The 20,662-nt window shown below is 44.1% G+C and overlaps 3 protein-coding genes across 8 annotated transcripts in view; 1 reads left to right on the plus strand and 2 right to left on the minus strand.

Moving 5' to 3' along the window:
* SLC38A6 (solute carrier family 38 member 6) overlaps window positions 1-6,949 on the minus strand; it is a 37,932-nt gene extending 30,983 nt beyond the window's left edge. For 2 of the 4 annotated variants that reach the window (XR_009278527.1, XM_058847705.1), the window contains exons 1-4: window positions 6,749-6,949; window positions 6,119-6,240; window positions 5,344-5,417; window positions 1,245-1,297 (exon numbers count right to left, since the gene is read on the minus strand). Coding sequence is in view for 3 of the 4 variants with exons in the window: in XM_058847705.1 (XP_058703688.1) it covers window positions 1,245-1,297; window positions 5,344-5,417; window positions 6,119-6,240; window positions 6,749-6,904 (405 nt within the window). In the remaining variant the exon portion in view is untranslated. Of the gene's footprint in view, window positions 1-1,244; window positions 1,298-5,343; window positions 5,418-6,118; window positions 6,241-6,356; window positions 6,425-6,748 lie in introns of those variants that run through there. The other 2 variants (XM_058847720.1, XM_058847726.1) reach the window with 2 other exon arrangements.
* A 91-nt stretch (window positions 6,950-7,040) lies between these two features.
* TRMT5 (tRNA methyltransferase 5) lies at window positions 7,041-13,191 on the plus strand. Of its 3 annotated transcripts, none has more exons than XM_058847672.1 (5): window positions 7,041-7,136; window positions 8,710-9,359; window positions 9,667-9,791; window positions 11,229-11,883; window positions 12,905-13,191. In XM_058847672.1, the coding sequence occupies exons 1-5, from the start codon at window positions 7,132-7,134 to the stop codon at window positions 12,967-12,969; spliced, it is 1,500 nt and encodes a 499-aa protein (XP_058703655.1). In that variant the 5' UTR covers window positions 7,041-7,131; the 3' UTR covers window positions 12,970-13,191. The 3 variants fall into 3 exon arrangements, with proteins under 3 accessions (XP_058703655.1, XP_058703675.1, XP_058703666.1); XM_058847692.1 differs by lacking the exon at window positions 7,041-7,136 and adding an exon at window positions 7,398-7,418; XM_058847683.1 differs by lacking the exon at window positions 7,041-7,136 and adding an exon at window positions 7,482-7,713.
* Window positions 13,192-15,151: 1,960 nt separating this feature from the next.
* MNAT1 (MNAT1 component of CDK activating kinase) overlaps window positions 15,152-20,662 on the minus strand; it is a 116,886-nt gene continuing 111,375 nt past the window's right edge. The window contains exon 8 of the mRNA XM_058831107.1: window positions 15,152-16,333. Within this exon, the coding sequence (XP_058687090.1) occupies window positions 16,213-16,333 (121 nt within the window). The 3' untranslated portion in view covers window positions 15,152-16,212. The remainder of the gene's footprint in view (window positions 16,334-20,662) is intronic.

Genomic DNA, 20,662 nt, shown 5'->3' on the forward strand with positions numbered 1-20,662 from the left:
CTGCCAAGAATGGTTTAAGCATGTCCAGCCCTGCTTCAGGGCAGAGTAAGTCACATTTTAGTTTCTTCTTAAGCTCTACATTTCTATGACTTTTTCAAGTCATAATTATGATATGTTATAGCACAGTTATAGCTCATGGTTAAAGTGTCCAGAATAGCTCCTGTAAAAAAATAACTGTCTTATACCCTGCTATTGTCAAGGTTTATTATCTCTTGAGGTTGATCACTTCTTGATTTGATCAATAAATATTGATCCTCGGACTATACTCATCTGCTTATTAATGCTAATGAAAGCCTTACAAACACCTGATAGCTCAGGTTTAATTCTCACTAACATTTAGATATAAGAAAGCAGCCTCTAGCCTTTTAAGCCAAACTAATTTTAAAAAAAATTGCATTATTTCAGGAAAACATTAAAATCACATTTGTGTGTAGTAGAAACTCATTTTCAGTAAGGTGTAACTGGAACATAGAGCATAGAATTCATAACATTAAATGTGCTGCATTCACATGCAGTATTTATGTGCACCCACTGTTACTGCACAACATCACTATTAGGAAAAAGATTCAGAACACACTACAAAAAAAAAATAATAGCTAATATTTTGATTACTCTTATATCACAAATGGTTAAGTTTGATGGTGGTTTTGTTTGGTTGCTTCTGTTTGTTGGTTTGGTGTTTTTGAGATTTTGTGGGGTTTTTTTAATCATGAAATAAAACAAGTAAGAAACAGTCATGTGAAGAGCTTATTAAACAGAAGGAAACAAATAACATGCATTATATGTACTCTTAGTTATTCCTGTTGTGGAAATGACAAGAAAAGCCATCCCTTATCTTAGATCCCTGTTAAATGCTGAAACACCAACAGCAAATCCAACACTTACCTGTCTCTTAACACTTTTACAACAGAAGTAGGACTCCATCAAATTTGAACCCTGAGCCAACATGACAACAATGCCAGTGAGCAGATTTGTACAGACAACTAAAAGTGAACACTGACTGGAAAGCAGCACAGAATCCTGCATTTAGGGAATATAAATTTAACTGAAGTTGAGCTTCCACAGAACAGGCACATGAGCTGAAACCAAGTGAAAAGCTTCATGATGTGATGGATTTTTCAGCACACTACAAGTATCAGAAATACACTACTTACTTCATTTATGTCTCTTTCCTGTGCAAAGAACAGTTGCATATTGGATGCACGAGACCAAGAAGAAAAACAGAGGTGAAAAAGAATACTCACCCTTCCAGCTGATCCAAATGCAAACAGGCCAAGGTCTTCATAAGAAGTGACAGCTGTTGGTAAGGGAAAAAAAAAGAAAAGAGCTAAAATAACCTGGAAAGCTTGAAAGCTATATTTTTGGCCCTTTTTTTTCCCTTTTCAAATTAATAAAATTCAGAATTAAAATAATATTTCATAGTATTTTTTTACTTACAAAATACCTTTTATATACATCTGTGCTCCTGCTACAAAATATGGCTCTATGCTCAAACATTCAGAGACTCTTCAGAAACTCAATTTAGTATTTGCAGTAGCAGTATTTAAAATATAACAGTAGTACATTAATGGCAAATTGCATTCTCCCAAAGATTTTCTTTGTAGGTGAAGAATTATGAAATTAGCATTAGCAATTAGATATTAGATATTTCCATATTTTATTTCTTAAAACAGCCAGTTTTTTAAAATTAGGATGACAACAGAGGATACATCTTCATCTTTCTACAAATACAAACATTACCATCTTTCCAGCTTTTAAGAACTAGGCCCTATGCATTTTCAAGAGAGGTGAAGGTAAACACTTTTTGGTTGAAATCTAGTTTAAAAAACCCAAAAGAAAACCCAAAGCAAAACAAAAATCCTGCCCTTACTTGCACCCCACTTACATAATTACATTAAAACAGCCTGTGGTTTCCTGTATAATTTTGCTGTGAGCTCAAGCTCACATTGCTGGTAACTCAAAACAATCCCTTCTCAGGGAGAAGGAAGTCATATTAAAGCCTTTCATTGTTACTCTGTATTTTGTTATTAGAAACTCAAGCAGTATCAAAAAGATGAAAGTTTTCTGAGAAACACCACTCACTTTCTTGGGATATAATAAAACAGCTGTGAATGCCTCAGAGGGTAAAATTAATCCCAAACCCACATAATTCTGTTGTCAGGACACTGGGTTTCTCTTCCTTGGTTCTGTTTGGTACAACACTGCTCCCGCTCCTGTCACATCTTAATTGAGGGCCCAGCTTTGCAAGCTGAGCTTTTCACACCTGAGTGAAGCCCTGTTCCCTGAAGTAAATGACACAGGACATGGGAGACACAGGCAGCTCACAGAGATCAGATGACAGGACTGGAGCCTCAGACTTGCCCAAGCTTAGGTGGTTTTATTTCACTGAAGTTCTGCACACAATTAGATCAGTGCTCCAGAGGGGGAAAGAACAAAGCAAAAACAAAAACCAAAACTAAAAAAATTTCATAAATTTCCTCACATGATTTTCTCAAGGGTAATGTTTCCCCATTTTGCTCTACTACAGTCACCAGCACACTACGACAATATAAATGAAATAACAAAATTAAATGAGCCAGAGTCAGTACTCGGCATAAACTTTGACTATCTCTAACAGATATAATTAAACAAAAAATATGCCTTGCTAGAATTTATCCTAATTAGTGTTTTTCCTAATTTCCATTTATAAAGTAGCTGATCACAAGGGAGGAAAAAAGCATTTTAAGTAGCCATCTTCACTGCCATTAAAAAAAAAATCAAACAGTAAAATAGTAAACATATTTATGAGCAAGTTATTTTTACCATGTGGTAATAAATATACAGCACACATGTACTAGGAGTTATCAGCAAAGAGAACAAAATTTTCCACACAATTCCAAAAGATCAATATGAAACCTTAGAGTATTTTTTGTAGTAACTGTTTCTGTAATCAGTTTAGTCCTGTGAACACTGGGAAGCCCTATTACTCGATCACATTACTTCTGTACTTTCAAGAATATATGGAACAAAATATTTATTTAGTGCAATTTATATAAAGATAAACAAGTTCTGCCTGATCAGCTTAATTTTTATCGTTATTAACACTTCATGGAAATTATTCCTTCACATGTGAAGGGGCAAGTATAGTACCAGCAATATTTGTGACTAACTCCTAAAATGAAAAAAAAAAACAGCCACAAAACTTCAAAGTGCATCCCACTTAAATTCCCAATTCCTCTGCTTTACAGAGTAAGCTTAGTCTTTATCAGCCCAAAACAACACAGGTCATACTGAATTAACACTAGGACAAACACTGACTAAACTAATCTCAACTGAACACTTGACACTTGGGAATATTTTTTTTGCTAAGCCTTTTGGTCTGCACAAATCACTTGATTTTGTCAAAGTCCAGACCAACATAACTGAATAACTGAAGACATTTCTTCATTTTTCAACTGCAACCAAAATGCCTGTGCTTAATAAATCCTGGCCTCTGTCTAAAATGGAATTAGAATTAGTGCTTTCTTTTCAGAAGGTGTTTTATAGGTCATCTCCTTCCTAAATAATAGTTTACAAAAACTTTCAGCAGTTTCTCTTCATCACCCTTTAAATTTTCCTAGCTTGTTTTAATATAAAAATACTAAATTTTCCTTCTAATTTTTTTCCTATGGATTAAGTTTAATACTGCAACACTGTTTACAAATTAATATAGACTTTTTAAAGAAAATGTTTAATGACCTACTTCGGAATCAAACATGCACAGAGATTTTACTTTGTCAAGGTACAACAGGTTGTATTTCCCACTTTTTAAACACAGTGTTTGAGGAAAAACTAATGCTATCTAACATTAATTACTTCAATAACTGACAGAAATTATAGGAAATACAATTTCAACTATTATTTAAAAAAAATCAAAACATAAAAGGTCATAAATCCAGCAAACTTATCCAGACATAGTTCTGATGCAAGTCAGCATTAGGTGATAACTAATTATTAGTTTCAGACAAGAGAAAATCTTCATCCTGACACTGCAGCTGTATGCATTTCAAAAATGCTTTCCTGAGGTGGACTGTTCCCTTTGGACAAGAACTGAGGAGTTAAACCCTTCTTGCATATCAGGCCTCTGAGTTCAGACCATCCAAATTCTTCTTACTTCAATAGACTTAAATCCTTATTTCTCCCCCTCATCATAATTCTTTTGCAAGAATCTCTTCAATTATTTTTTTACTAGACAACAGCTTAATATCACTTAATGCCCATAAAATACAGAACTTTTCAGGCAGAAGTAAGAGGTTAAAAAGGCCAATAAAATTACCCCAAGTCTCCCCTTTTTTCATGTACCTCTCCAGCTACGTGTTTGAGTTTCTGATTCCTTTCTAATAAGCAGCATTCCAAAAGGAGAAAAAAATTACCAAAGACTTAATCCCAAATCATCAAGCAGCCAACAATACCAACCATAAAAGTAACCCTACCTCAGAGGGGTGTTTTTTAAGAATGTATGAAGATCACTCAACAGGTGGGGACAGGAGCAGCAGATCTAAGAATCAGGAAGCAATCATCTGAGAGACCAAAGGCAGCTAAAGAAAACAAAGCCAAGGAGGAAAGAAGCAGAGGCTTTCTCCCACCACCTTTGAAAAGAGAGGAAAACAGATGAGAGGGAAACAATAAGCAGGGAGACTTCCTGCTGTAACATGATCTTTGTGTATGAGAAGTCAAGGAACGACTCAGTTGTTTCAGCAGCAATTAAAAGAAGCAAGAATTAAAATATGAGCAGATTTGCCTGCAGGTATTAGAATGGACTGTTTGAACTGTCTCACAGCACTGCAGTTTCCAAGGACTGCAACATGACTTCTCGTTCAGCATCAAAAATGGTTTATAAACTGCATCTATAAAGCAGCATGAGAATAATGATAATCCAATATGATTGAAAAACTTGAAAGGTATCCATTTCAAACCATGGACAAAAAATATATGTACTACTCCTAGGAGAATGAAAGGCTGCTATTTTATTGCTCTTAAACATTCACTGAAAGCAAAAGCACACACTGATGTAGCGAGGTTCAGCCAGCACCAAAATAACTTTGCTGCAGAAATACAGGATCTCTCTGGAAAGATAAGAGAGGCACTTGGGACAAAAATAAAATAAAAAATTCAGAAACCAGTCATTTTGGCATTGGCTTTGTATAAAAAGACTCAAAATTCTGTTTTTAAATGGCAGATTTTAATTGTTATAAACATTACATATTTCAAGGTCAGTCAGTCAGACACCACTGTTAACTGCAATCTTTATACTGGGTGATGTCTCTGTGATAAAACCGAGGAAATATTTCAGAGCTCACTGTTAGATAAATCCTTTTCACTTACCAGTCTGAGTGCACATACTGAGCAGAAGAAACACAGAGTAAGAAGCAAGGCTGGCAACAATCAGCAGCAAGATACTAAAAACCACAAAATATTCACAATTAAGCACTTTTACATTACAATGCACTTCCGTGCTTTAAAAATGCTACACTTGCAAGAACTAAGCTACAAGATTTCCTCATTTTAAGGCTTGTATCTGCTGACTATGGTTCACATGGTCTCTGATCTTCCCAACACTTGCCAAGTTGCCCTGATGTATGGAATACAGAATATTCATAACCATGGGAGTTTGTGTGTGCACATATACACAAACACATATTCTCCACTGAAGTGAAACCAATGCTTAGGAATGGTCAAAGTGACAATTCCAGTGACTTTTTCCCCATTACCCACAGGTTAGCATTTGCAACAAGCAAAAGTACAAACAAAAACACAAGCTGATTCACAGTTTTCAGCCACATATCCATCCTATTCCACAAGGCCCATTCCTGGAAGTAAAGGAGATTACAGTTTTGGAAGGAAAATATAAATCTGTCAGGAGTAATGGCCAAGAAATTGCCACCCTGTGGCAATTTAATGCAATGTCTTGGTAGGACTTGTTAGGCCATATCTGAACAACTAAATCAAAAAGGGGAAGATTTTAATCAACAACTCTGAAAGGCACAAGCTATTTATTTCTTCCTCAGATTTGTACAGGAGTCTCAGTAATCCAGTTTTGTTCAATTTAATCCTACAAGACGAGTTTAAGAATGAATATATGTAAAAACTGAAAACTTACCTAAACCCCATGATCCCTGTGTTGGCCATGGCATAGGATAAGCCAAGTATCCCACTGCCCATGATTGCATTCATTAAGTTAAACACTGAGAAAGCAAAGGAAGAACCACGACTTGAAGAACCCTGTGAAAAGGACAGAAAAAAAAAAGTACAATTAGTGGAAGAGGTGTTTTGATCTTTCCTAAAATGAAATTCAAGGGAGGGGGCAAAAGCCAACTTTTCCTTCTTTAAAATCTCACTTCTCATTCTACAACGACGCACACACGATGTGCACAGGCGATGCCGCCCGGCAGCCCCACAACCTTTGAACACGGCGAGAGCCGAGCGCAAAACGAGCACAGCAAGATTTACGGCTCGGAGCAGGCTCTCCCCGCCTGCTCGCAACAGGGGCGAGGGCACATGGCAGCACTTCCAAGCGCTCAGCAAGCAGGGAATCGAAGGGATCAGCAGCACCGATGGGACCAGAGGCTCATCCCCCCTCTCCAGGTGATTATCCCCCTCCCAGGTGCTGTCACCCCGGAGCCGCCCGGCACAGCCCCGTCCCGTGAACCCGCGCTCCCCGAGCTGCTTCTCCTCAGCACCCAGCGCAGCCCCCTCAGGGCGCTCCCTCCCCGCCGCCCCTCACACGCACGCTGCCCGGCGGCGGCGGCAGCAGCGGGGCGGTCTCCCCGTCCTCCTCCTCCTCATCCTCCTCGTCATCCTCCCGCCGCTCGCGGGCAGAGAGGTACCAGCCGCGGGCGGGCAGGGGCCGGACCTGCCCGGACCCCCAAGGCGGCGCCGCCGCCATCGCCCCCCGCGCCCGCCGAGCGCCACCGAGAGGAGCGCCGGGGGCGGGGCCAAAGGGGGCTGTGCCTATTGGGGGCGTGGTCAGCGCTGAGGGGCGGGGCCGTCACGCCCCGCGCCCGCCCCGCTGAGGGGACATGGGGCGGGGCATTGTGGGCGTGACCATCGCCGTGGCTCCGCCCACCACGGCGCAGCGGCGATGACGCGCGCGCCCGGCGCGCGGGGCCCGGCATGAGGTGAGGGCGGGGGTGGGGGGGGGGGCTGAGCTGGGAGAGAGAATTCCCTGAGGGGAGAACGGGATAAACGGGAATCGTGGTGGTGACGGAAGGGATGGCGTCTCTCTATAGGCGCCTTGGGGAGGTGGCGGCAGGGGCCTCCAGCCAGATCCAGCGTTGCGGGCGGCTTTATCTTGTGGGTTTAATCTGGTACCGAGAAGCGGCAGGATGAGAGGACGTGGGCCGAAGTTGCGCCAGGGGAGGCTTAGTTTGGACATTAGGAAACATTTCTTCACAGAAGAGGTGATCAGACATTGGAACGATGTCCAGCAAAGTGGTGGAATCGCTGTCCTGGAGGTGTTTAAGGAAAGGCTGGGCGAGGCGCCCCGTGCCATGGTGGTGGGTGTTCGGTCACAGTTCCACTCCATGATTCCAGGAGTCTTTTCCAGCCTATTCCATTCTCTCATTCTGAGAACCACGCCACCCATTTCCACCCCCAGGAAAATGTCCCAGGAAAAGCACGGGGGTGCTCAGGCCTGTGGATGAGGGGATTTCTCCTGTGCAGCAGACGTGAGGAATGCAGTGTGTCTTGAAGAAGGTGTGCTCTGCCAAAACCCTGGCTTAGGGAAGTTGGGTGCCTGGGAGATGTAAGGAGTTCCCGGCGAGGAGCTGGGATTTGGGCAGGACGGGGGATGGGAGCAGGACCAGCTTTGGCAGGGTTTGGGCACAGCAGGTTTGTGAAGGAGAGAGAGCACACAGCTTCTTGTTACCCTGGAGAGAGGCAGGGCTGAGGGAGGCAAGCAAGAGAACCAGTTTCCTTGCAGAGCCTCTCTCTCAAAGGAAGATTTTAAAAAAGTCAGGAGAAATGCCAGACTCCAGCACCATCTAATCCATTGGTTCCTGCTTTGGAGCAGCCATTGCCAAGGCAGAAAATTGGGTCCTTTTGGTCTGTCTCTAGTGGAGGAAAAAATTTTGAGAAGTATAAAGCCGCTTTTTAAATTAACATCCCATGGATGAACCAGGGCTCAGTGACAGGAACAGACATTACTGATATTTCTCTGGACCTTATGCTGGACATTGCATTTAATTAATGACCTTTCTGGCATGCACCTCATGGAGCAAAGATCTTACAGAGCATAGAACCCCTTACACTGGGGCATGGGAGGCAGAAATCACCAGAGGGATCATGACCACTGTTGCTAATAACTGTTTTCTAGCAACCACTGCTTGGTAATGAATTTTACCAGACACAGGAGGAATCCAACAGGAGTAGGATCAAGACAGTAGAAGTCTTTCCATTTAGCTTACTGAGATTAAATTCACATTTATTAGAACAAAGAGAGGTCATTGTTTTTTGGCAGGAGGGGATTATATCGCTGCTTGAAGTCAGTTAATGTTTGATTCTAAAGATACACTTGCAAAATAACAGAAATTTGCAGCATATATTTCATAATAAAGAGCTTTACTAAATGATTGTGGATTGTTTGGTACAGATGGAAATTCTGGTTTAAGAGAACAGCAAATCCATGTGATTTGCAGCCTTTTAAATGGAATGATTACATAATGTCTATAAAATGAGTAATTTCTCTTCTAGGACTTTTTGGAGATTGGGATACTGTGCCAGACTACTGAAAACTAATCATTTTAGGACAGCTGCATCAAATACATCATTTCCAGCAGTTTGGATGTTATTGGCACAACATTCTGGCAGAATACCTGGGCTCTTTGTAGTAGTTAAAAAAAATACTTTCTTCACAATGCCCGAAACTGTGGAGGATAAAACTAATCCAGAACTGTATTTGCCACATCCTGGAGTGCGTGGGATGACACTGCTCAACAGAGAGGCTTTCAAAAGGACAGTGGTTCTTCCAGCTCTTAAAGTCAAGAAGGAAATTGTGCATAGTGTGCTGAAGTCTCTAAAACAATCAGTACTGCAACGTCCCGGCCTCAAACGGGTGGTGGAGGATCCAGAGGATGAGGACAGTAGATTTGTTATCCTGGATCCTCACAAAGTTCCGGAATTCTCATTAGGAGAGTCAGAGCAGCAGGTTTTGAAACAGCTCAGTGTCCATCCTGAAGTGACCAAGTACCACCTGGAGCTGACCTATGAGAATTTCAAGTCAGAGGAGATCCTGCGAGCTGTCCTTCCCGAAGGTCAAGAGGTCACCTCTGGATTCAGCCGTGTTGGCCACATTGCTCATTTGAATCTCAGGGATCACCAGCTGCCCTATAGACACTTGATTGGTAGGTGAAACAGCTTCTCTCAGGAAGGTATTTGTGCCATTTGTATATTGCTAAAAAGTTACTTTACCCTAAGAGGGGCACAGCTCTCTCACAGTTTGGTGCTCCCACTGCACTGAGCCCTGGGCCAGGGTGAAGTGTGTGCCCTGGAAAGGCCACAGCTGTAGCCCTGAGTCATTAGAGGGAGGTTGTTCCAACACACACTTACTTTTGTTAATTTATCTGTAAACAGCAGGTTTGTTGTAGCTGTTGTAGAACATTAAAAGGTCCTGGTCCCTTAACTATAATTATCTCTCACCCTCTCTTTCAGGCCAGGTTATAATGGACAAGAATCCAGGAATTAGCTGTGTAGTGAATAAAACCAGTATTATTGACAGCACATACAGGAATTTTGAAATGGAAGTGCTTGCTGGAGAGAACAACCTGGTGACCAAGGTACAGGCCTTTTCCCTCTGGTATCTTAAATTTAATGTGCTAAAACCCAAAGGCTTCTTCTGGAGAGATGTGATGCAGGGATGCTGCTGATCCTTTGCACAGTGCCCTTCCTTACACCTGTCTGAGCCTAAGGGTTGGCTCTTACCTCTGCATTCCTTTGTCCTGGTCTGCCAAGGGCAAACTCAGCCATGGGGATCAGGAAGGCATGTATTATTCCAAGTTCACAGCCTAGATTTAATGATGTGGCTTTGATCTAAGAAAATCCAGTTTCCTAATTTCACCAAGCCTTGTCCAGTGGCTGGTACAGAAATTTCAATCTCACCAACTTTGCAACTTAGGCAACATTTTGCCTTTGCCTTTTTCCTCTCAGCAGTAAGACAAGCCTCCTGTCTCCTCTGCTCTGACATTTATCTGGTGTAATCACTGTCTAACTGCCAAGTGTTCTTCACATAGGGTTTCTTGTCTGTAGCTGGAAACTTGGCCCACTGCTTCCACAAAAATATTTTCTCTTATCTGTTAGCAGCTTTATATTTTGAAAGGAGAAAACATGAGATTACCAAATAAAAGGCTGAATAGCTTGGTGGAACATCCTGTTCATGCAGAGAGAAGGCTGTTAGATTGTCAAGGCAGCAGTGGCAATTGAATATTATGCAGATGGTGTCACCACACACCTGGCACACCATGTAGCTGCATCCAGGAGCACAGAGACACTTCAGGGTGTTTCTTGCTGGCAAAGCAAACGTTGTGGTGATCTGGATCCCAAGTTACTGTACTTTGGAATCAGACAATTCCACATGCTGGTGCAAAGAGAGTATTATCTTGCATCCCATTCTCATCTGAATAAATACTATTCCTTTTCAGGTCTGTTCTTAAGACAGTGGTAATCCCAAAGCTTGGGTTTGGATCAGTTTCCAGACTGTCACCTTGGGAGATGAAATACAGTATTTTTCAAGCTGCAGGACTGGCTCCCAGCGGCTTTGAATTTGGCTGACGGTTCCTGTTCTTGGGCCTATCATTCTCAGACGCTTATTTACTGTGTGCACTCCACAAAGGAGGGCTTGAGGCATCTTTCCAAGGTCTGCTTTCAATAGAGGAGTTGTCAGCCAGCCACAAAGCTCTTGAAAACCCTCAGTTTTTAGGGTCATTTTAAGTTGCTGCTTTATTTCCACCTGGTGATTGAGACCTGCATAAAGCCAGCCATTGAGATTGACACTGGGGACATGGCTCTTTCTGATGACTTGATCTGTTGATTTAAGATGTGTTTATTTGATTACTTAGTTGATGTGTTTAAGATTCGTGTGTGCTACCAGTGGGACAATGCTGATGTACATGTTATCTTTTGATAAGGCACCTTGGTTTTTAATTTTCTTAGTGATAATGCTTAAATCTGCCTGGCATTTGAACACAGAGGCTTAAGCAAACCGTTTGGACTTCCAGGTCAAAGAAAATAACATTTCCTATGAACTGGACTTTTCCAAAGTGTACTGGAACCCGCGCCTGTCCACAGAGCACAGCCGTATAGTGGAGCTGCTGAAGGCCGGCGACGTCCTCTTCGACGTCTTTGCTGGCATCGGACCTTTCGCCATCCCAGCAGCCAAGAGAAAGTGCCGAGTGTTTGCCAACGACCTCAACCCCGAGTCCTACACCTGGCTCCTGCACAACTGCAAGCTCAACAGAGTGGACACCAAGGTAAAGGCGTTCAACATGGACGGCAGGGACTTCCTGCGGGGGCCGGTGAGGGAGGAGCTCAGCAAAGAGCTCCCGCTCCTGAAAGAAGAACAGAAAACCGCTTTCCACATAGTGATGAATTTGCCAGCTCTGGCTGTGGAGTTTCTGGATGTTTTCAGGCACCTCTTGGTTGGGGAGCCCTGCAGCCCTGCTGGCCTTCCCACTGTGCACTGCTACGGGTTCTCCAAACACAGCAACCCAGCCAGAGACATTCAGGAGCGAGCAGAAGCTGTGCTGGGAACCTCCTTGGCTGGACGCTGTTCCACTTTCCTGGTCAGGAACGTGGCGCCCAACAAGGAGATGCTGTGCCTCAGTTTCCAGATCCCAGCAGATGTGCTCTACAAGAGGCCCTGCCCTGACGAAGGTAAGGAGCAAACCTCCCGTGTGGCGTTGGGATTTCAGGCTGCACCTTGTGCTGCCTCAGGCTGGTCAGCCCCATGGGCCACTCCAGGCATGTGACAGCGGCGTGGATGTGGCAGGCAGGACGAGCGCCTGCACGTGTGCAGCAGCTGCAGGGCTTCCTTGCTTTGGTAACAGCAGCCTGCTCCTCTGATCCCAGCATGAGCCTCCCCAGAAAAATGGACTGGACAGGATCGCCCCACAGGCCATAAACCAGACCTTTATGCCTCAGGTTGTGCGCTGGGGGAGGAAGGGGACTGAGTGATCCTTGTGGGTCCCTCCAGTGCAGGATATTCAGTGGCTCTGTGATCTAATGCCAAGCACACATCTCTGTTAGCTCAGTCCTTCAGAACTGGAGCTGCATTTTTGCCCAGATCAGTACACTTCCAAGGGACTGGTCCCAGCTCTGACCTTCTCCTTATGCTCACATAGATTCAGTGAGGCCTGGAGTCACCACATCAGCAGAATCAGGTTCTGTACCTGGTTCAATTTAATTGAGACATAGATACCCTTAGAGATCTTCAGTACTGAATTTGTTTGTTTTGTGGGTTTGGGTTTTTTTTTATTTATAATTGTTCATTTGTTCTTAAAGTACTTGTAGAAACTAGTTGGTTTCAGTGATCTTGGGCTTTGCACTACATGACAAAGAGAGCAGAGGAAAGCTCTCAGCCTGCAGTTACACGAACTGGAGAAAAGGAGATTTATATAAAGCTTTAATGCCATGAATTATTTTTATGCTGTTGTTGGGTAGCACTGAAATGTAGGTCAAAATGTAGCTCCATACAGGTTTTTTGGAAGTTTTTTTTGGCATTCAGTAAAGACCCCCCATTATTGCTCTAGGAGTTTTCATTTGTGACTGTTAATCCTGATTTTAACTCTCATCTCTTCTTATTAAATCCCTTAACAGAGCTCCCTGCTCCAGAGCTTGTGATTAGGTCAGTCTGTTACTGTACATTAAATAACTTACTTTTTCTAACCTTTTCCAGCAAAACCAGCCTCGAAACGTCTGTGTACCAGCCAAGATTCTTCAGAAGAGAAGCTACTGAGTTGAAGACCAGAGCTGTGGTGACTACCTTAATTTGTGTAAAGGATATTTGGGGTTTTACTCCATGAGTTATAAGGAGCAGACCTGTGTTCCCATCAAGTTGCAGCTTTCCTCTGGGAGTCTTGCTTCCTGCAGTCACCTTTTTTTCTCATTGTGGGATCGATTGAAATTGTTATCACTACAAAAAATTAAAACTTTATTCTCTTATAATAAATGTGTTTTGGTACTTCCCTGCTCTCTGTTGTTTCATATTCTGTGCTAACTCAGTGACAGGGCCTGGGGTTGTTTAGTAGCATTTTGATAATGTGCAAGTTGTGGGGGAGAACAGATTTTTATGCCTTGTCGGGTCTAGGAAGGTGACTTACACAACCCCTGCCCTGGATTCTCCAACAAATGTTTTGGTTTGAGAATATTGGATTATGGTTAGCAGATGCACAGCTCTTGAGTAAGCAAGGTAACCTTTCAAAAGCTTAATTTGAGATACCAAAAGGGCAAAATAGCCCAATATCCTGAGGTTTTGAGTAAAAAATGCTTTTTAACACCAAGATTTAGTTAGGGATTAGTTGACTCCTACTTGTGTTTGCCCATGGTCAGAGCCAGAAAGACTTTAATGTCTTTTGCACATTTGCAGATGAAGTTCATGCTTGCATTGCAGTTCCAGGCTGAAACCAGCACCTGAAAAACAGTTCTGTCCTGAAACCGTGTCCTCCTCTGGCTTTTGTGCCTCTGCCCTCTCCCAGCTCTCCCTACCTCTGCCTGCTCCCCTGCTGCAGTCCCTGGATGATCTTTCTGGCTGGCTGCTTGTACTCTGCAGGGATTTGAAAAGCCTCTGCCTTTGATTTCCTTTTCTTACCCATCCAAACTATTGTTGGGCAATGTCAACCACAAATAGTTTATTTGGCCGGAGAACTCGGCTCGCCCTCTCAGTTTCAGATATTTTCCCTCAGCCCAAGCTCTGAGCTCACGCCCAGCAACCAGATGTCTGTCACCCTCCTGGCCCTGCTGCTGTGGCTCCAGCCCTGAGCCTGCAGCCTGCTGCATTTTTGGTTCTCACCCAAACACCACCAAGGGCCATGGATTTGTTTTGCTCGTGGCTCCGTGTGACAGCCTTTCCTTCCCTTGGCTGCGCAGCCGCTGTTTGGAGTGAGCCCTCGCAGCCTGGTTCCTGCAGGATCACATTTATCAATCCCCAGGGAGGCCATCCTGGCTCTCCTGGGTATCCTGATTCCTCCCTGGCCCGCACTGAGCCTGAGCACTCCTGCTCAAGCCTTTAACACCAGTCCCTGCAGCTCCAACCTGGGAGTGCTCTCCTCCCAGGCTCTGCTGTGCTGGGATTCTGCCCCGGCCTCACTGCTGCCACTGCCTGTCCTGTGTCCTGACCCCTCTGCTGCTCTCCAGCTGCTGCCCTCTGCCTTTCCATAAACATCTGAAGGTGGCTCCTGTTCTCCAGAGCCCACCACAAACACTGCTGGAGCGATAAGGCTCTCCACCACTCTGGAATGGTGCAGCCACCCTGGGACCATTGCCTGACACAGACTGCAGGTCCCTGGGACTCCACATTGCTTCACAGCCCCAATTTAGGGCTTGGCACCACTGCACCAACAGAAACCAGGCTTTGATCACCATTTCTGGGTCAAGCCTGTAAAATACGTAACTGATTTTCATTAAAGCGTCCCAGGGCAGGGAAGGATTTGAAATGGTAGAAGTTTTTTTCCCTTAAGGACTGAATGCAAGAGTTATTCCAGCAGCAGAACTTCAGTTTAGATGCCAGTCTAGCAGATATATCACTATACTCATAACCAGGGGGTTTCCAGCTGTCTGTGCAGTTGCCAGTTCTGTGTACAAGAAATGACATAATAAATGTTATTTAAGCCAAGTTAATGAGTGTATTGAAATTAGAAATATTAATATGCATATGCAGTTCTGCATTCCTTAGGGCAGGACCTGGGGCTTTACAAAGTGAATATAAAGAGATCATTGGTGAGGTGCATCTTTGCCAGTCTGGGTAAACCTGGGAAAGGGGAGAGAGGAGGGAAGGATCTGATCTCTTCCACACCTCTGCCTTCTGTAACATTCCTTGTCAGCAGCTGTTCTGAGCACAACCAAGGGGATTTCAAAGGGCAATGGAAATTTTGCCATCTCCCCCCATTTTCTTTAATAAGAAAACATCAAGTCTGGAACAGATTTTATTCTTCTCTTTATTACAGCATAAAAAAAAAATACATCCATCTAGTGCACTCCTCAGAGCAGGATTCAATAGGTACGAGCAGGTGGCCTATAAAACATGGTCCAAGGTGGCTGTCCTGAGCAGGTTTCCATCTCCTGCAGTTGGTTAATGTTCCATTGCAAGGAGCGGGCAAGGAATACAAAAAGGATCACATCAGGTGGCAGGGATCATCCCCAAAGCCAAAGGGATGTTCCCACCTAAAGAAGCTCCTGAGTTTATGACAGAAATTTGCAAATGGAGATAAACAGCAAAAAACAAACATACAAAAGCAAAACAAACAAACAAACCCCAAAAGGGAATCCCACAATTTTGACTACTTCAGTGACTTTGCCTTGTATCAAGGTTTCTTAGATTGCTTCTAGAGCACCTCAGCTGAAAGCCCTTGAGCTAAAGATTTGTTTTCCAAGCAAAGGTGAGAACCAAGTGACACATGGAGGAAGGATCCCACACAAGAGTTGTGTCAGCATATTTCCAGAGTTTCTCATCTCATCCAGCTGGCAGGAGGAAAAACCCACTTGTCTAAACTGGGGAAACTAGTTTTATGGGAAGAAAATGTAGGCTTGAATATTGACACTAAATGTTATAATCAAAATGGCATTTAAATGCTTGTGCAAATAAAACCCTGCAATAAGAGTAAAACCACAAACTTTATTAAAGTCTGGCTTTATTTAAAAAAAATTTACAAGTGTATTTCTTTAAGCCTCAAACGTACACAGCTGAGTTATTCACATCTTCCATTAGATGTGGCTTATTGCTTCAGCCTCCCTCAGCAAAGTGCCACATGACTAACGAGCTTCCCCCTCCACAAGAATGTATCTACCATTTCACAAAGCTCTCGTGCAGACGGGGTTTGTTTTCTCCCTTGAACACTTAAACGCAGCTGGTTTTGCACCAGAGGGGTGCACAGAGCAGTGAGTGCAGCCCGGCCGATGCAGATGGCGGCGATCCTGCCCCACCTTTGCTGGCTTGGGTCGCTCCTCGCCCCGCTGGGTGTCCCTTGGCCACAGGCTGCTGCTCCCTGGCTAACTGGGGTGCCAGAAGAGCCCGCTGAAAGCGTCCTGCAGGGCCCGGTGACAAGCCAGGGAGGACGCGTAGCCCCCAGCCAGGTCCTGCGGAGAGGCGGCTCGAACGTGGGTGAGGTACCTGCAGCAAAGAGCGGCGTTATTTTAGAGCAGAGGAAACACATCCAGCACCCTGTAGTTCACAGGACAGCGAGGCTGAGGCTACTTTTTAGGAGAAAACAAGGAGATGGAGCTGCCCACTGCCCGCTGGACACATCAGGATAAAGCCTGCATGAGCTGAAGCAATGACGCACCTTCAGGCAGGCTGCCCCAACCAGCGCTCTGGTGGCACAGGGCTGAGGGCACCCAGGGGTTTGTGCTCTCTGTGCTCGCTCTGGGGGTGGTTCATCTCCCCATTCCCACAGGTCCTGCCGAGACCAGGACACCACCAGAAGCTTTCCTGCACTCCCACAGAAACAGGAGGGTTTCAGCTCTGCTACTTAATGCCAGACACCCACCAAGCTGATGGCACCAGTTGCTCTGATGACCACAAAACTTCCTTTGCTTGCTACCTGTGCCTGGAGCCCACTGACCCTGGGAATTAGACCTGTGGGAGGCCACCATCATTTTGGCTAAAGAAGATTCTAAATTTCCCCATTAATCATCACCCATTTGCAGAGCCATTTAATTCTACCCCAAACCTTCCAGAGCGATGAGTTGACATGGAAGCAGGAGTTGACATGGAAACACAAACACACTGTGCTGGCACTGCCACTCTTGGCTGCCCTTGGCTCCTTCCAAGGGCTCCACCCCAGCCACACACACCGAGAGCTCCTGTTAAAGGATGGCTTCATCCCACACTGTAACCCCACAGCTCTTGCACCCCATGAGACAAGCACAAGACAGATTCCCCACTAGTTTTGCACCAAACCCCATCAAACAGACAGATCACCAGCCCAGCAAGACCAGCCTGAGAACCATCTCCAATCCTGAGCACCAGACACAAGCCCATGAACACAAAGTGCTTTCCACAGGGGCCACGCTTCAGCTGCTGTTTTGATTCCTCACTTGGTACATGTTGCTCCTGGGAAGGTTGAGTCACTCCACCCCTGGCTTGGCAATCCAAGCATAAACTTGCAAAATGCACACAGCCTTTTATAATGTTATCCCGAGAAACCTAAAACAGCTGCACTTTTGGCAGGAAAATACAGGACCACCAGTAAAATATCCAAAACAGTTGCATCTTTTAATTTATGACTGTACACTGTTTCCATAAAGAGTATATAAAACAGGTCAGATTTTATAGGTAAGACATAATAAACAGTCATACCCATTGATGCCATAAAAGCACAGAAAAAGATATTACTGAGAAATGATTAATTACAGTTTTAAAAACTGTATTTCTTGCACCTAATAACCACAATGCACAGACATGAGCAATGATTCTGAGGGATTCTTGGTGAGATGCTGAAGCTGAGACTGAATTTACCTCCTGTGAGGTGTTTTGAGGTGTTTTGTACCAAGCTGTGACAGAATCTGGCTCTCACTGCCAGACACTGGTTCCCATCAGCACAGACACAGGCAGGAACACGAAATAATAATAAAATAAACCCTGTTAATAGTGCTCAGTCCAAAAGAATCCACAAATACAGCAACAAAGCTGGTCCCATCTCTAAATTTGCAAGGTGGGGGTTGTCTGCAGAGAGCTTCTGGTTTGTGGCACAAGACATTTTATGGGTTTTAATTTTTTTTTTTAACATTCTTGTTACTTGTCCCTTAATATTTTAAGAGGAAGATCTCATCCTTCCCAAAGGACATTTAAAACTGCTGCGGGAAACAGGAGCTCCTTTCCCCAGCCAGGAATGATGGGCACTGACAACAACAAATAATTTCCTTCAAAACGCTGGTGTGAAACTACCTCTAGCCTCCAAACCAGAAAGTCTTATAAAAATCAGATCCCATCTTGGATTTCACTTCTATCATATTTATTTCATTGCACAAGTACATTTTCCCCTCATGCATGAAAGAGTCCAGTGAAAACGGGATAATTTTACATTTTAATATTAACAAAGGTTGGTTGTGTCTTTCTCATTACTTTTCTTATCTGCTCTTACTTATATATCACTGAAAGGAGAAAAACAGAGTCTATTGTTTCCCTTTTTCTACAATATCTGAAATTGGAGAGTCAGTTTCATAAGACAGCCTGACTTCCAGCCACTGCAGAACTTGTAGTTAATTGGGAGGTATCTCTGAAGCAATACAAAATCACTGCCAAACGGGCTCCCATCGACTTTTACTGCACAACCTGCCCTAATTCTCCTTATTCCTGTGAAACGAGCACAGCCCACTGCTGGCTGTCAAGTGAGCTCTTTATTTTCTTGTTAAGTATCTGAACTTACTGCTCTTGACCCATTTAATTACTGTGGTACACCAGGCAATTGCAAAGAATCTGCCACGCTGAAGCCACACAATGAGAAGCGAATGTGTTTTGCTGGCTTTTCCACACCGGTCCCCATCTGTGCTGCCTGATTCCAGCCATCCCCTCCACAGGAGAATCTCTCTGAACTGGATTCCTGGGGTTTCTGGCAGAGGTCAGCACATCTTTTCATGTACACCTTTACAACAGCAGCAGGAAGAAGCGCTTGCCAAGTTTTATTTCCAAAAAGCCGAGCTCCGTTAGGTATTGGGACCTGGAGGTAATTGCTCTCACTAGTTAGCAAATTCCAGCACACTGGGTCTGTTTTTCATAGGTTTATTTTAAGTACCTGTAAATCTTATAAGCAGAAACCAGGAAAAAGAGGTTTGCTTTTTCTGGTGCACAGTTTTTTAATGTAACTTGTTTTTACTGAGGGCAGACTAAACTCTGAAGTTAAAAAAAGTCTGCACTATTATTTTTGAGCAGGGCTAAAGGGCTGTGTGTTCCCTGGCCCACCATTTCACACTTCCCATTCCCAGCAATGCCTATGCTCTGCTTCAGGCTCTGCCCAAACAAGCCCCCTTTCCTTGGCTGCAGCCTTTGGATGTTGATCTTCCCCGTTAACCTTTCACATCAGTTAAAACACGTCGTATTTTGTTCTTCATGAGCCTTGGGGGGCTCATTCCTGACCTCCAGTTTCTCATCACCATGGAGGGGGTGGGAGGAAAAAAAAAAAAAAAAAACAAAAAAACCCTCCTGTTTTCAAGGAAAGAGGTGTAATTCACACTGGTGTGGAGGCTCAGAATCAAGCTGGTCGTTCCTGGGAGGGGGTTTTCTTCATGTTTTCTCTTTTCCTGAGGCTGTGTCACAACCACTTCACCAGGAGAGGCCAGGGCTGTGAGAGCTACATGGGCTCAGTGTGGCAGCAGATTCCATCCCCCTGTGCCTTCCCAGCACAGCCCAGGAGCCCCAGTCCCCCTGGCACTGCTGCTGCTGAGAGCCAGAGGACCCAACAGCAGCTCAGCAACGCCCAGGGCCACTGGCAAACATCTCCTCACTGCTCAGCAGGGTGGTCTTGTTCCAGAGGAACTCGGGAAGGATGTCAGAAACAATCAGAGAGAATGGAGAAACAGCACAATCAAACCTGGCTAAAATAAACACCAACCAAAAACCAAACAAAGCTAAAAACCCCTACCTAAAAAAAAACAGAAAGAACCAAACATACAACCAACAAGCCCAAACCACCCCACAGTATGTTCCTTCACCCACCCAACTGAAAGTACCAGGGCTAGGGATTGTTTCACACAATCTTCCCTGCTACCCAAGAGAAATACACTGCCAGGGGTGTTTCTGCAGATGCACCACTTATGCATTACATATGGAATAACTATGTATTTGGCATACAGATATTTTTTCTTTTACCTATTAGGCATTTTATGGGAGTGAAGAAAAGAAAAATCATTCACAAGTTGACAGGGAAAAATAAAAAAGAAATAATTTAATTTGATTCCACAGAGTAGATTTACTGCTCATCTGATTATCTGCAGTATCCAAGACAGAAAGTAATGGGGCAGACATTAGATCTGGGAAATGTTCCAGATTCATCATTTAAATAATAAATAGTGGTTGCATAAAGCAAGCAAAATACTCTGGTCTGGAAAATTGTGTGAAGCATTAGCAAGGCAGTAGCATAGGCTGCTGCATTCCTGAGCCCTTCTGGAGACAGCATTTCCATTAGATTTACCAATCCCTAGGATGAGCTGTTGCTGTGTTACTCAGGGTGAGCTGCAGAGACTGGGTCTGCTCAGAGGAGAGAGGCACAAAAGGAACTGGGCTGAGTCTGCCCTGGGTCGGCTCAGGAATGTGTGGCCTGAGTTATTCTCTGAGCAGGTACAAACTGAGCTCCTCTGCTCAGCTCTGTTTTCCTTTCAACACAGTTGGTCCATGCAGCCAAACAGAATTTGTTTATAAAATGAGCCGAGTTCATTGCTGTTCTCCATTAAATAGTCCCAGGAAATGCATTTGGGAACAGGCCTTCACTGGGTGTTATTCAAA

The sequence above is a fragment of the Poecile atricapillus genome, chromosome 1 (genome assembly GCF_030490865.1).
Source record: "Poecile atricapillus isolate bPoeAtr1 chromosome 1, bPoeAtr1.hap1, whole genome shotgun sequence".
Classification (NCBI taxonomy): Eukaryota; Metazoa; Chordata; class Aves; order Passeriformes; family Paridae; genus Poecile; species Poecile atricapillus.

Coding starts and splice junctions, on each gene's coding strand:
- TRMT5 (XM_058847672.1), top strand. Junction 9,360..9,666: donor GCCCTATAGACACTTGATTG/GTAGGTGAAACA, acceptor CCTCTCTTTCAG/GCCAGGTTATAATGGACAAG. Junction 11,884..12,904: donor GAGGCCCTGCCCTGACGAAG/GTAAGGAGCAAA, acceptor AACCTTTTCCAG/CAAAACCAGCCTCGAAACGT.